At 40.9% G+C, this 16,900-nt stretch overlaps 1 protein-coding gene across 1 annotated transcript in view; it reads left to right on the top strand.

Annotated features, from left to right (window-relative positions):
* The window catches only part of LOC128660118 (5-beta-cholestane-3-alpha,7-alpha-diol 12-alpha-hydroxylase), a 14,941-nt gene extending 4,571 nt beyond the window's left edge, over window positions 1-10,370 (top strand). Inside the window, exon 2 of the mRNA XM_053713757.1 lies at window positions 7,504-10,370. Within this exon, the coding sequence (XP_053569732.1) occupies window positions 7,504-9,047 (1,544 nt within the window). The 3' untranslated portion in view covers window positions 9,048-10,370. The remainder of the gene's footprint in view (window positions 1-7,503) is intronic.
* The last annotated feature ends 6,530 nt before the right edge of the window (window positions 10,371-16,900 follow it).

Here is a 16,900-nt window from a genome sequence, read left to right on the forward strand (position 1 = left end):
CTCTTTCTCCCCCCCTCTCTCTTTCTCTCTCTCTCTCTCTCTCTCCCCCCTCTGTCTCTCCTCTCTCTCTCTTGCCCCTCTATCTCTCCCCTCTCTCTCTCCCCTCCCCCCCTTCTCTCTCTCTCCCCCTCTCTCTCTCTCTCTCTCTCCCCCTCTCTCTCTCTCTCTCTCCCCCTCTCTCTCTCATTCTCTCCCCCCTCTCTCTCTCCCCACATCTCCCCCCTCTCTCCACATCTCCCCCCTCTCTCCACATCTCCCCCCTCTCTCCACATCTCCCCACATCTCTCCCCTTTCTCCACCTCTCTCCACATCTCCCCCTCCCTCAATCCACATCTCCCCCCTCTCTCCACATCTCCCCCCTCTCTCCACATCTCCCCCCTCTCTCCACATCTCCCCCCTCTCTCCACATCTCTCCCCTCTCTCCACATCTCTCCCCTCTCTCCACATCTCTCCCCTCTCTCCACATCTCTCCCCTCTCTCCACATCTCTCCCCTCTCTCCACATCTCTCCACATCTCCCCCCTCTCTCCACATCTCCCCACATCTCTCCCCTTTCTCCACCTCTCTCAATCCACATCTCCCCCCTCTCTCCACATCTCCCCCCTCTCTCCACATCTCCCCCCCTCTCTCCACATCTCTCCCCTCACTCCACATCTCTCCCCTCTCTCCACATCTCTCCCCTCTCTCCACATCTCTCCCCTCTCTCCACATCTCTCCCCTCTCTCCACATCTCTCCACATCTCCCCCCCTCACTCCACATCTCCCCCCCCTCACTCCACATCTCCCCCCCTCACTCCACATCTCCCCCCCTCACTCCACATCTCCCCCCCCTCTCCCCACATCTCCCCCCCCTCTCCCCCACATCCCTCCACCCTCTCTTGAGCTGTTTGAGCTCTCTTCACGGGCCTTCACGCTAGGCTCCGCCCCCTTCACGGGCCTTCGCGTTAGACCCGCCCCCTTCACGCTCGGCCACGCCCACTTTTGCTCGGCGCAGTCGGCAGAACAGGTAGGGACTTAGGCCAGTGTGTTTGTCCGCGTGCTGTCTTTACTGCGCATGACAGCTTCGGACAAACACACTTGGCCTTTTATAGTATAGGATATATATATATATATATATATATATATATATATATATATATATATATATATATATATATATATATATATATATATATATATATATATATATATGTAGCTGTTGCTAAGTAAAAGTTAGCTTAGATATAGAGGAAGAACAACAATTATTTTTTATATATATATATATATATATATACACAAACATGGGATGCTGAATGGGTTAATGTAAATGCAGGGGTCTGTTGAGAACCGCTGTGAGTGTGACCTGATATTTGAATCAGTGTACTGTTATCTAAATCAGTGATTTTTAACCTTTTTTTGCCGTGGCACACTTTTTTACATTAGAAAATCCTGTGGCACACCACCATCCCAAAATTTTTTAAAAAATCACACATTGTAGACTAATACAGCATATATATATACACATACACACAAACACACACATACTGTATATATTGTGCTGTTATGTCATTCCTCCTACAAACTACCCCTACACTGGGAGTAAAAAACAAGCAAAGTTTAAAAAATATGTTACACTGTTGTCAGTCTGCCGTGGCACACCTGAGGATCTCTCACGGCACACTAGTGTGCCACGGCACACTGGTTGAAAAACACTGATCTAAATGATTCATTAGAGTTACAGTACACTGAGTCATTTACAAACAGCACTGCAGGAAACGAATCTGCGGCTCTACAGTTCACCTACTGAACATGAAGTAGAGCCTCTACCTCATGTTCAGTAGGTGAAGTGGTGAATCGGTTCATGAACCGGTTCAGTTAATCGAACCGTCCGAAATGAACCGATTCACCCAGAAGAACCGAACTGCACATCACTATACTCAATGTGTTTTATATCACTTTGTACTAGATTCTAAAAATACCCCATTTAATTTAGGGTGACATGCCACATAAAACATAAACATATAGAAAACAACATAATAATAAAATATAACTCTAACGAAAAGAAGGGGGATTCGGGGGAGGGATAAATGATAAAACTCGCAACCATACATTGAATTGTCACTCTATGCAAAATATATGCAAATCAGGACCGTCTTTAACACAGGGCAAAAGGGGCAGCTGCCCTGGGCCCAGTCTCTGTTGAGGGGCCCAAGAGTCCTAAAAAAAAAAAAATTTTTTTTTTTTGTTTGTTATGGTTCATACCAGACTGCTGATGTGACATGGGGAACACACACATTCAGTCCTAATACTGTCACAGTCAAAAGTACTCTGCTTATATTTTTTTTAAAAACTGTGCCAGACCGTGCCGGTGTCATGTGACATGCCAAGCTGGTGTCATGTGACATGCCAAGCTAGTGCCATGTGCTGTTTTAGATGTGCACTGTGCAGCACTGAATGCAAAGCCCTAACTCGGCATCCAGCCATTTCCCACTGCATCAGAAAAGATCCTACTGGGGTTACCACTGTTACCAGGTAACTGCTCTGGTGGTGGGGATTGTTTTTGGGTAGGGCTGACTGTAGGCGCATGCAGCAGAAAGCTGGAGCGGCAGGCACATGAGGATTTGAGCATCTGTGCAGCTGCATACACTGCTCTCTTCAGTCTTGAGGCTGTGTGACTCATCTCACACTGTATCCATGCAGCCTTGGACAGACAGCATCCAGTCTACTGGTCCCCTTAGCCCTGCTCTTTCTGCTGTGGCCCTAAGATCAACTAACTGAAGTTTGTTAGGGGAATAGTGCTTTGTAGAAAGGTGTCAGTGGGAAGAATAAGTGAGTGCACACACGCCCCTCCCCATGCAGCATTGTCTAGTTCAGGGTGAGAGGGAACTTGTTCTTAGCAAAGAAGCGACATGTGCTGGTGTGGCTGATGTATAGCGTCATGCTGATACTTCACACATTAATGTAAGGTTTATTTTTATAGTTTTTATTTTCTCTCTGCCTCAGATTTTACAGCTTCCCATAGTAGTTCTGCTGTTCCAGTCAGTAAACTTATTTGTCTGCACCTCCATGCTTCCTCCTTTACCTTGCTTTGCTCCTGTTGGCTGCCCTAAATCTCTTTAACCAGCTAACCTCACACCAGAATCACATTCAAAAGAATATTAAATGAATCCACAGTGGAGGAATTTTTATATTTATTTACTTATTAGTACTGCTTAGGTCCAGTTTCACATATTGCATTTTTTTTTTTTTTTTAAATGATTAGCCCAGCAGTGGATGATCCACCGCTGGGCTAATAATAATAAAAAAAATTGATTTAATTGTTTTTTGGGATGTTGGGGTGGAGAGCAAAATTGCATGGGGGTGGGGGGCCCAAGACAATTTTTGCCCAGGGTCCAATCAATATTAAAGACGGCCCTGATGCAAATTAGTATATTTCCCCAATACACATTTTGGTGATGAACCTTCTACCAATAGATGGAGCTGTGTTACACATGTCAAGGAACTTTGAACCAACAGATGGCGCTATGGCGTGTTACACAATGTCCATGTATGTGACTGGGGAACGGTTACAATTGTATTTTTTTTTTTTAAAAAAAAACAGGTTCTTAAATATCCCTTGTTAATTTTATAGAGTTTAAAAAAAAAATTATTTGTAATTTTAGTTAATACATTTGCTTTATGTTTAAAGGAACAGTCTAGTCAAAATTAAACTTTCATGATTCAGATAGAGCATGCCATTTAAAACAACTTTCCAATTGACTTTTATCATTAAATTTGCTTTGTTCCCTTGGTGGCATTTTTGAAAAGCTAAACATAGGCAGGCTCAAACTGATTTATAAACCGTTGAAAACCGCCTCCTAGCTCAGAACATTTTGAAAGTTTTTCACAGTTAGACAGTACTAGTTCATGTGTGTCATATATATAACATTGTGCTCACTCCCGTGGAGTTATTTAGGAGTCTGCACTGGTTGGCTAAACTGTATGTCTGTCAAAAGCACTGAGATAAGGGGGCAGTCTGCAGAGGCTTAGATACAAGGTAATCACAGAGGTAAAACATATATTAATATAACTGTGCTGGTTATGCAAAACTGGGGGATGGGTAATAAAGGGATTATCTATCTTTTTAAACAATAAAAATTCTGGTGTAGACTGTCCCTTTAAGAGTTAACATCTTGATGCTCTAAATATAAACATTAAAATGTTAAGTGCTTGTTTGCTATTTAGAACCAGCAACGCAGTATCATTGAATGTATGGGTTATTAAAGGGACAGTGTAGTCAAAATTAAACTTTCATGATTCAGATAGGGCATGAAAATGTAAACAACTTTCCAATTTACTTTTATCACTAAATTTGCTTTGTTCCCTTGGTGGTATTTTTCAAAAGCTAAACCTAGGTAGGCTCAAACTGATTTCTAAACCGTTGAAAACCGCCTCTTAGCTCAGAGCATTTTGAAAGTTTTTCACAGTTAGACAGTACTAGTTCATGTGTATCATATAGATAATATGCTCACTCCCATGTAGTTATTTAGGAGTCTGCACTGATTGGCTAAACTGCATGCCTGTCAAAAGCACTGAGATAAGGGGGCAGTCTGCAGAGGCTTAGATACAAGGTAATCACAGAGGTAAAACATATATTAGTATAACTGTGTTGGTTATGCAAAACTGGGGAATGGGTAATAAAGGGATTATCCATCTTTATAAACAATAACAATTCTGGTGTAGACTGTCCCTTTAAGTATTTTTTTTGCTTTGCCCACTTCTTGCATATTACCAACAACAACTGAACATAATTATTTTGCTGTACAACATGTATGTTGCATTCATTTTGGGTGACTGACAGTTATGTGAATATGAATAATTGAGGTGCACAAATTATATGGACTTGCAGGGTTTGGCAGCCTTGAACCACCCATCCCCCTCAACCTTTTAGCCACACAAGTGATTGTACCTTTTTGGGGGGGGGATTAAATGGTACAGATATGGACCCTTTGACAGTTGGAAACATATTTGTACCTTATTTACCACTAAAAATGGTACATATTAGTTCCTTAAGGTGTAATTATGATCCATTGAGAATACAACCACAGCAGTTATACCCTAACTGTTCACAAACTGACCCAGACCGCACCCTTTTTTCTGACAGTGTAGGGATCTAGTAGGTAATGCATTGTCTCTACATGCAGTACTGTCCTCAAACCAACAAACATACAGCAGTACTGTCATCCAACCAGCAAACATACAGCAGTACTGCCCTTCAGCCAACACATATACAGCAGTACTGCTCTTCACCCAGCAAATATACAGCAGTACTGCCCTCCAGTCACCAAATATAGAGTAGAATTGCCCTCCAGCCAGCAAATATACAGTAGTACTGCCCTCCAGACAGCACAAATACAGCCTTCAAACCACCAAATATACAGCAGTACTTGATTCCAGCCAACAAATATACAGCAGTACTGCCCTCCAGCCAGCAAATATACAACAGTACTGCCCTCCAGCCAACTCATATACATCAGTACTGCCCTCTAGACAACAGATATAGTGCAGCACTGCCCTCTTGGTGCAAATATACAGAAGTACTGCCCTCCAGACAGCAGTACAGCCCTCCAGTCAACACATATACAGCAGTACTGCCTTACAGCCAACACATATACAGCAGTACTGCCCTCCAGACAGCAAAAATACAGCAGTACTGCCCTCCACTCAACACATATACAGTAGTACTGCCTTCCACTCAACACATATACAGTAGTACTGCCTTCCAGACAGCAAATTTACAGTAGTACTGCCCTCCAGACAGCAAAAATACAGCCTTACAACCACCAAAAATACAGCAGCACTACCCTCCAGCCAACAAATATACAGCACTACTGCCCTCCAGACAGCAAAAATACAGCAGTACTGCCCTCCATCCAACACATATGCAGTAGTACTGCCCTTCAGCCAGCAAATATACAGCAGTACTGCCCTCCAGATAGCAAATATACAGCAGTACTGCCCTCTAGCTAGCAAATATACAACAGTACTGCCCTCCAGCCAGCAAATATACAGCAGTACTGCCCTCTAGCTGGAAAATATACAGCAGTACTGCCCTTCAGCCAGCAAATATACATCAGTACTGACCTCTAGGCAGCAAATGTACATATGTACTGCCCTCCAGCCAATAAATATACAGCAGTACTGCCCTCCAGCCATCAGATATACAGCAGTACTGCCCTAAAGCTAGCAAATATACATCAGTACTGACCTCTAGGCAGCAAATGTACATCTGTACTGCCCTTCAGTCAGCAAATATACAGTAGTACTGCCCTTCAGTCAGCAAATATACAGCAGTACTGCCCTCCAGCTAGCAAATATACAGCAGTACTGCCCTCTAGCTAGCAAATATACAGCAGTACTGGCCTCCAGCCAGCAAATATACAGCAGTACTTCCCTCCAGCTAGAAAATATACAGCAGTACTGCCCTCCAGCCAGCAAATATACATCAGTACTGACCTCTAGGCAGCAAATGTACATCTGTACTGCCCTCCAGCCAATAAATATACAGCAGTACTGCCCTCCAGCCATCAGATATACAGCAGTACTACCCTCCAGCCAGCAATTATTCAGCACTACTGTCCTCCAGCTAGCAAATATACAGCACTACTGCCCTTCAGCCAACAGATATACAGCAGTACTGCCCTCCAGCCCACAGATATAAAAAGTACTGCCCTCCAGCCAACAGATATAAAGCTGCACTGCCCTCCAACAGATATACAGCAGTACTGTCCTCCAGCTAGCAAATATACAGCAGTACTGCCCTCCAACCAACAGATATACAGCAGTACTGCCCTTCAGCAAACAAATATACATCAGTACTGCCCTCCAGACAACAAATATACAGCAGTACTGCCTTCCAGTCAACACATATACAGCAGTACTACCCATCAGCCAGCAGGTATACAGCAGTACTGACCTCCAGCAAGCAAATATACAGGGCTGTGCATAGGTTAATAGTGATACATACAATCTTACCCATTCTACGTTGCATGAGATATCAGTTAAATTGTTATTGGTTAAATAGAAATTATAATCCAAAAATGTAATGGTCAGATTTGTTAGAACATGTAATTCTTATATTAGTATTCCGTATTTTCCTTGTCTTTTGCTCAACCTCCTGCAAAGAACAATGCTTAATCTGGTATTGCAAGTAGGTGGTTAAATATTTTACTGTTCCGCTTGAGTGCAATCCAAAATACCTCTGTAAAATGAGTGGAAACTGACGCTGATCCAATCTGAGTTGTGCAACTAGTGCTGCTCATTGGATCAGCGGCGGGTTCTGCTCGGGCTCTGCAGTCCTCGTGGGTCCCAAGCGGTATTTCTACTGTGCATTTCACCCCTGTTAAATACACAGTAGTGCAGGATCGAATAAATTAATATTTGTAAATTTACCATGAAAAAGTCTTGGGAATTGTAATAGTTCTCACAATATAGGGTTCTCATTGAAGTGAATGAAGATTTTAATATTATTATTTTTTGTTTTCAGCATCCAAAATGGCTCTGTTGCTGTCAATTTTGTTGGCTCTGTTGGCTTCAGTACTTGGTGGTCTGTACCTCCTAGGAATGTTTCGGAAGAGAGCTCCAAATGAACCTCCCCTGGACAAAGGTACCATCCCATGGTTGGGGTATGCACTCGACTTCAGAAACAACACAGCAACATTTTTGCAAAAGATGCAGAAAAAACATGGAGACGTTTTCACTGTTCAGATTGCAGGTTACTTCTTCACATTTGTGATGGATCCTCTCTCTTTTGGGCCTATTGTGAAGGAAGCCAGATCTAAGTTGGATTTTGAACAGTTTGCTAAGGAGTTGGTTGCTAGGGTCTTCGGTTACCATTCTGGTACCAATGATCACAAACTACTAGAGAAATCAAGCACAAAACATCTCATGGGTGATGGACTGGTGCTCATGACCCAGGCTATGATGGAGAACCTGCAAAACCTAATGCTTCATGATATTGGCAGTGGAAATGGAGAGAGGAAATGGCATCAGGATGGACTCTTTAACTACAGTTATAATATTGTGTTCAGAGCTGGTTACCTTGCTTTATTTGGTAATGAGCCGTCTAAAAGTAAAGGCAGCAAAGAAAACGCTAGAACCTATGATCGAGAACACTCAGAAGAATTATTTAATGAGTTCAGAAAGTACGACCGATTGTTCCCACGGTTAGCGTATGCTGTTCTTCCACCAAAAGATAAATTAGAAGCAGAGCGCTTAAAGAGGCTGTTCTGGAACATGCTGTCTGTAAACAAAACCATGCAGAAAGAGAATATCAGTGGCTGGATCTCTGACCAGTATCAGCACAGAGCAGAAAATGGGATGCCAGAATATATGCAAGACAGGTTCATGTTTTTGCTCCTGTGGGCTTCTCAAGGTAACACCGGACCTGCTTGCTTCTGGCTTCTCCTATATTTAATGAAGCACCCAGAAGCCATGCAAGCAGTGCGTGAAGAGGTAGAAAAAGTTATTCGGGAAACAGGGCAAGAAGTAAAGCCAGGTGGTCCTCTCCTTAACCTCACAAGAGATATGCTCCTCAAGACTCCTGTTCTAGACAGTGCGGTGGAAGAGACCCTTCGGCTGACAGCTGCACCTGTTCTTATTAGAGCAGTAAAAGAGAACATGAATATCAAGATGGCAAATGGGAAAGAATATGCCATTAGAAAAGGAGACAGAGTTGCCCTTTTCCCGTATATAGCTGTTCAAATGGATCCTGAAGTTCACCCAGATCCTGAACAGTTCAAGTACGACCGATTCCTCAATCCAGACGGCACAAAAAAAACAGAATTCTCAAAGGGTGGAAAGAAGTTGAAATATTTTACTATGCCTTGGGGAGCTGGGACCACAATTTGCCCAGGTCGATTTTTTGCTGTAAATGAACTGAAACAGTTTGTATTCCTGGTGTTGACATATTTTGAGTTTGAGCTGGTGAATCCAAAAGAAGAGATTCCAGGCATTGATGCAAACCGTTGGGGCTTTGGTTCCATGCAGCCAACCTATGACGTCCAATTTAAGTACCGGCTACGTTATTAGCTTAAACAACTCATCTTTTGTTTCTCTTATTGTTTATAAAAACCACTTAATATGTATATAAAATAATCCTCTGGTTTTTTTCTAACAGGACATTTATCTATAAAAATAAGTGATACATGGAGAAGACATTTAGTGTACATATTTGGCGAATTTATAAAATATCTTATTTTCGGTAGCAGTAATTTACAATTATTCTCTTGAAAATAACCATCAGTGTGTAAAACAGCAAAAAAGGAAATAAAAAGTTTTTTTTAACAGTAAATACTTCAGAGTAACAGAAATTATTTTGCTTAATTCATGTAAGGTAAATATAATTTTTGAAAAACACAAGTTATTTTTCATCAATAAGATGATTAAAGAGACAGTGAAGTCAAAATTACACTTTTATGATTCAAATAGAGCATGAATTTTAAACCACTTTCTAGTTTACTTCTATGATCACATCTGTTCCCTTGGAATCTGTTGAAAAGCATATCTAGGTAGGCTCAGGAGCTAGCTTTTGTGGGTGCACATATATCTCTTGTTATTGGCTCACCCGATGTGCTCAGCTAGGTCTTAGTTGTGCATTGAAGCTCCTGCACCTTCCATGGAAAGTTGTTTACAATTGTACGCTCTGGCCCCAAATTATCAAGGTCTGTCGGACCTGATCCGACAGTGCGGATCAGGTCCGACAGACCTCGCTGAATACAGGGAGCAATACGCTCGGCGTATTCAGCATTGCACCAGCAGCTCACAAGAGCTGCTGGTGCAGTGCTGCCCCCTGCAGACTCGCGGCCAATCAGCCGCCAGCAGGGGGTGTCAATCAACCCGATCGTACTCGATCGGATTGATTTCCGGCGATGTCTGTCTGCCTGCTCAGAGCAGGCGGACAGGTTATGGAGCAGCGGTCTTTGTGACCGCTGCTTCATAACTGCTGTTTCTGGCTCGCCAGAAACACGGGGCATCAAGCTCCATTCGGAGCTTGATAAATATGCCCCTCTGTCTCAATCATAAATGTTTAATCTTGACTTAAGTCTCTTTTAAGTGTTGCAAGTAGATTGCCATAAATAGCATCTTTTTATCAACAGGTGGGGCAGTTATTTTCATATTTTAGTTAGATCAGGGGGGGTTTGTTTGTTTTTAAAAAACATACAAATAGTTTTCCAGAATATATAAAAATATTAGTGGAAAAAACAGCTGTACAATAGTTCTCTAATGTTTTATTATAAACTTTGATAAAATATAATATATGTTCATATAAACTATTTTTCTTAGATAATGCATGACATTTTATTGAACTATCTTTAACACATAATAAAAAAAAACAGATAATAAACACTGGAATTATTTTTCTGTTTGTGATTTTTTTTGATTTTTTTACAGACAATACTTTATTTTTACACAACAGCATTTAATTCACTGAATAGTCTTTATTTGTAAAATATATTTAATCAGGAAACCTTATTTATACATTACAGGATTTACTATTGTATGACTTTCAGTGCTCACTATGAACAACATTACAATAGAAACAGTAAATCCTAGTACATAATCCATCTCCCTCACTGCATAAACCTTTCCCCAATCCACTCTCTGTTGTCTGTATAAAGTACCTGGTGACTAAATTTGAATGCTGATAACTTATGGTCATTGTTGGATGCTAAACCCAGAATTTGACTTATACCATTTGGGTGCTGCCCCCACCATACATAACGCACCTCCTTACACCTTGTAGCACCCCAATACAAATTGAATGACTGTGTCTGTCTAAGTGGCTCACGAGCAATTAGAGCCGTATTTCTGCGCAGAGTAAAAAGAACTTTAGTACCTTACGTGGGCTCACTTACACAAGCCGACTTTGGAAGGCAGCTATTGGCTGGATCGTCACACGTGACGCGGAAGAAGCAAAAACAGGTAATCACTGCTAAGCCATTGGCCGAAGATTAACACGTGACGCGGCAGCGTCTAAAAGAACAGTTACTCCACACGAAAAATCAAGGTGAGGACTTGTATAAAATGACTTTTCACCAACACATGGAGATTACTCTTTTTCTTCATCCGCTAAGAGTGGGAGGCCTGATAAGCAGGTTATTGAACAGAGCTGTCAGGTCTGTGGAGAGGAGAGGTTGGTCGACTTTGAACATATTGTCATACAAGTTTGAACTGCAACAGTAGGATTTGATATCAAACTATAGTGACTTTTAAGACCACATATATCACCCATACACAGTGTTATACTGTTTTTTTTATATTGTCTAATAGATAAAGACTCTTTTTATCACATTAGTTTGTTTTAAACTTAGATAAGAGTACTATTTGTACAATTTAATTTTTTAAATTATATATGGTATTTTATTACGTTAAGACACATTCGGCTAGATTACGAGTTTTTGTCGGTAAGGCTTGCGGTGCTAACGCTCAGTTTATGCTCACCGCTCACCTACAAACAACGCTGGTATTACAGGTTTTTTTAAACCCGGCGTTAGCCGCAAAAAAAGTGAGCAGAGAGCAAAATTTAGCTCCACATCTCACCGCAATACCAGCGCTGCTTACGGTAGCGGTGAGCTGGCTGAACGTGCTCATGCACGATTTTCCCATAGGAATCAATGGGGCAGAATCGGCTGAAAAAAAACCTAACACCTGCAAAAAAGCAGCGTTCAACTCCTAACGCAGCCCCATTGATTCCTATGGGCAAATACATTTTTTGTCTACACCTAACACCCCAACATGAACCCCGAGTCTAAACACCCCTAATCTTACACTTATTAACCCCTAATCTGCCGCCCCTGACATCGCCGACACCTACGTTATATTATTAACCCCTAATCTGCCGCTCCGGACACCGCAGCCACCCACATTATACCTATGAACCCCTAGTCTGCTGCCCCCAACATCGCCAACACATACATTATATTTATTAACCCCTAATCTGCCGCCCCCAATGTCGCCGCCACCTAACTACACTTATTAACCCCTAATCTGCCGCCGCCAACGTCGCCGCCACTATGATAAATATATTAACCCCTAAACTTAATTCTAACCCTAACACCCCCTAACTTAAATATAATTTAAAATAATCTAAATAAAATTACTGCAATTAATTAAATTATTCCTATTTAAAACTAAATACTTACCTGTAAAATAAACCCTAAGCTAGCTACAATATAACTAATAGTTACATTGTATCTAGCTTATTTTACAGGCAACTTTGTATTTATTTTAACTAGGTACAATAGTTATCAACTATTTAATAACTACCTAGCTAAAATAAAGACAAATTTACCTGTAAAATAAACCCTAACCCAAGTTACAATTACACCTAAAACTACACTATAATTAAATTCCCTAAACTAACTACAATTAAATACAAATATCTAAATTATGAAAAAAAAAGCAAACACTAAATTACAGAAAATAATAAAATAATTACAATTTTTTAAACTAATTACACCTAATCTAATCCCCCTAATAAAATAAAAAGCCCCCCAAAATAATAAAAAGCCCTACCCTACACTAAATTACAAATAGCCCTTAAAAGTAATCAGCTCTTTTACCTGTAAAAAAAAATACAATACCCCCCAACATTAAAACCCACCACCCACACACCCAACCCTACTCTAAAACCCACCCAATACCCCCTTAATAAAACCTAACACTAACCTCTTGATGATCACCCTACCTTGAGACGTCTTCACCCAACCGGGCAGAAGTGGTCCTCCAGACGGGCAGAAGTCTTCATCCTATCCGGGCAGAAGAGGACCCCCAGATGGGCAGAATTCTTCATCCAGGCGGCATCTTCTATCTTCATCCATCCGGAGCGGAGCGGGTTCATCTTCAAGACATCCGACGCGTGGCATCCCTTCAATTCCGATTGGCTGATAGAATTCTATCAGCCAATCGGAATTAAGGTAGAAAAAAATCCTATTGGCTGATCCAATCAGCCAATAGGCTTGAAGTTTAATCCTATAGGCTGATCCAATCAGGCAATTGGATTGAGCTTGCATTCTATTGGCTGATTGGAACAACCAATAGAATGCAAGCTCAATCCTATTGGCGGATTGGATCAGCCAATAGGATTTTTTCTACCTTAATTCCGATTGGCTGATAGAATTCTATCAGCCAATCGGAATTGAAGGGATGCCATCTTGGATGACGTCACTTAAAGGTACCGTCATCTAGTCGTCGGATGTCGGATGAAGAGGATGCTCCGCGTCGGATGTCTTGAAGATGGGCCTGCTCTGCTCCGGATGGATGAAGATAGAAGATGCCGCCTGGATGAAGACTTCTGCCCATCTGGAGGTCCTCTTCTGCCCGGATAGGATGAAGACTTCTGCCCATCTGGAGGACCACTTCTGCCCGGTTGGGTGAAGACGTCTCAAGGTAGGGTGATCTTCAAGGGGTTAGTGTTAGGTTTTATTAAGAGAGTATTGGGTGGGTTTTAGAGTAGGGTTGGGTGTGTGGGTGGTGGGTTTTAATGTTGGGGGGGTATTGTATGTTTTTTTACAGGTAAAAGAGCTGATTACTTTGGGGCAATGCCCCGCAAAAAGCCCTTTTAAGGGCTATTTGTAATTTAGTATAGGGTAGGGCTTTTTATTATTTTGGGGGGCTTTTTTATTTTATTAGGGGGATTAGATTAGGTGTAATTAGTTTTTACATTTTTTTTAATTATTTTATTTTCTGTAATTTAGTGTGTTTTTTTTTTTTTCATTATTTTGATAATTTATTTAAATTGTATTTAATTGTAGTTAGTTTAGGGAATTAAAGGGCCATGATACCCACATTTTTTCTTTCATGATTTAGAAAGAGAATGCATTTTTAGACATCTTTCTAATTTACTTCTATTATCTAATTTGTTTTATTCTCTTGATATTCTTTGCTGAAAAGGATATCTAGATATGCTCAGTAGCTGCTGATTGGTTGCTGCACATAGAAGTCTCATGTGATTGGCTCACCCATGTGCATTGCTTTTTCTTCAAATAAGGATATCTCAAAAATGAAGCAAAATAAATAATAGAAGTAAATTGTAATGTTGTTTAAATTTGTATGTTCTATCTGAATCATGAAAGAAAGATTTTGGGTTTAGTGGCCCTTTAATTTAATTATAGTGTAGTGTTAGGTGTAATTGTAACTTAGGTTAGGTTTTATTTTACAGGTAAATTTTGTATTTATTTTAACTAGGTAGCTATTAAATAGTTAATAACTATTTAATAACTATTCTACCTAGTTAAAATAAATACAAAGTTGCCTGTAAAATAAAAATAAACCCTAAGCTAGATACAATGTAACTATTAGTTATATTGTAGCTATCTTACGGTTTATTTTATAGGTAAGTATTTAGTTTTAAATAGGAATAATTTAGTTAATTGTAGTAATTTTATTTAGATTATTTTAAATTATATTTAAGTTAGGGGGGTGTTAGGGTTAGGGTTAGACTTAAGTTTAGGGGTTAATACATTTAATATAGTAGCGGCGACGTTGGGGGCGGCAGATTAGGGGTTAATAAATGTAGGTAGGTGTCGGCGATGTTAGGGACGGCAGATTAGGGGTTAATAAAATTTAACTAGTGTTTCCGAGGCGGGAGTGCTGCGGTTTAGGGGTTAATATATTTATTACAGTGGCGGCGATGTCCGGTCGGCAGATTAGGGGTTAAAAAATGTATTTAAGTGTTTGTGATGTGGGTGGGGGCTCGGTTTAGGGGTTAATGGGTAGTTTATGGGTGTTAGTGTACTTTTTAGCACTTTAGTTAAGAGTTTTATGTTACGGCGTTAGCCCATAAAACTCTTAACTACTGACTTTTAAATGCGGTAGGAGTCTTGGCAGGAGAGGGTGTACCGCTCACTTTTTCCAAGACTCGTAATACCGGCGTTAGGAAAATCCCATTGAAAAGATAGAATACGCAATTGACGTAAGGGGATTTGCGGTATGCTCGAGTCGCAGAAAAAATGTGAGCGGTACACCTTTACCTGCCAGACTCGTAATACCAGCGGGCGTTAAAAAGCAGCGTTGGGACCTCTCAACGCTGCTTTTCAACCTTAATGCAAGACTCGTAATCTAGGCGATTGTGTTTATACTCTATCTTCCCTCTGGTTGATTTTTTTCTTGCTGTACTAGCGCTGTTCCATAACTTTTCTTTACCCTTTCTGCATACCTTTTTACGGCTATTAGGGAGAGCAGTACTTTCAAATAGCTTGAATTATCTTTAGGGTTCCGCTGTGGTATAACTCTTTTGTGTGTACCCCAATACAAAGCTCACATACAAATGGAACTCTACCCACATGATCCCCCAGTGCAACCCCCAACCTAAAGCAACTCCCAAACCATAAATCGTATCCAAGGTCCTCCCGTCTACAGTGACCTTGTCAGTGCACTCACTCCAAATGCAAAACATTTTTCAGGCAGCTTTTCCTTTTCTCCTGTTAAGTGTAGTCAGTCCACGGGTCATCATTACTTATGGGATTTTAACTCCTCCCCAACAGGAAGTGCAAGAGGATCACCCAAGCAGAGCTGCCATATAGCTCCTCCCCTCTACGTCACACCCAGTCATTCTCTTGCACCCAACTAATAGATAGGATGTGTGAGAGGACTGTGGTGATTATACTTAGTTTTTATATCTTCAATCAAAAGTTTGTTATTTTAAAACAGCACCGGAGTGTGTTGTTCCTTCTCAGGTAGAATTTGAAGAAGAATCTACCAGAGTTTTTGTATGATCTTAGTCGGCGTAACTAAGATTCATCTTGCTGTTCTCGGCCATTCTGAGGAGTGAGGTAAACTTCAGATCAGGGGACAGCGGGCAGGTTCACCTGCAAAGAGGTATGTTGCAGTATATTATTTTCTGAGGAATGGAATTGACTGAGAAAATACTGCCAATACCGATATAATGTAAGTTCAGCCTTAAATGCAGTAGTAGCAACTGGTATCAGGCTGTTATGTATATATGTTTACACTTCAGTATTCTGGGGAATGGCACTTCACTGGGACAATACTGTATGCATATAACTTTTAGCCTAACTTGCAGTGGGAACGACTAGCAGCAGGCTTTTTAATGATATTTCATATTATTAGATTTTAAACGTTTGCTGGCATGTGAAATCGTTTAATTATCTGAGGTACTGGGTGAAAAATTGTTTTGGGCACTGTTTTTCCACTTGGCTGTCGTTTATTTTAAATTTAAGACAGTTCACTGAACTTCCCTCACTGTTGTGTTTGAGGGGGAGGGGCCTATTTTGGCGCTTTTGCTACGCATCAGAAATTCAGTCACAAGTCTGTTTCTCTCCCTGCATGATCCGGATCGTCTCTACAGAGCTCAGGGGTCTTCAAAACTTATTTTGAGGGAGGTAATCACTCACAGCAGACCTGTGAGATTGTGCTTTGACTGTGATAAAAAAGATGCTTATATGTTAAATGTTATACGTTTTTTCTGATATTAAGGATTAGTCATCCATTGCTAATGAGTGCAATCCTTGCTAATTTTATGCTTTTACCGGGAAAAATTTGGTTTTTATAACTAATCCGGTTCATTGTCATTAAACTGTCATAGTTTTTTACTGTGCTTCTTAAAGGCACAGTACGTTTTGCATATTACTTGTAAAAGGTATTTCCAAGCTTGCTAGTCTAATTGCTAGTTTGTTAAACATGTCTGACTCAGAGGAGTATGTCTGTGCTATATGTGTAAAAGCCAAGGTGGAGCCCAATAGAAATTTATGTACTAATTGCATTGATGCTACTTTAAATAAAAGTCAATCTGTACATGTTGAACATCATTCACCAAACAACGAGGGGGAAGTTATGCCGACTAACTTGCCTCACGTGTCAGTACCTGCATCTCCCGCTCGGGAGGTGCGTGATATTGTAACGCCAAGTACATCAGGGCGGCC

The sequence above is a fragment of the Bombina bombina genome, chromosome 5, assembly GCF_027579735.1.
Source record: "Bombina bombina isolate aBomBom1 chromosome 5, aBomBom1.pri, whole genome shotgun sequence".
In the NCBI taxonomy this organism is placed as follows: domain Eukaryota; kingdom Metazoa; phylum Chordata; class Amphibia; order Anura; family Bombinatoridae; genus Bombina; species Bombina bombina.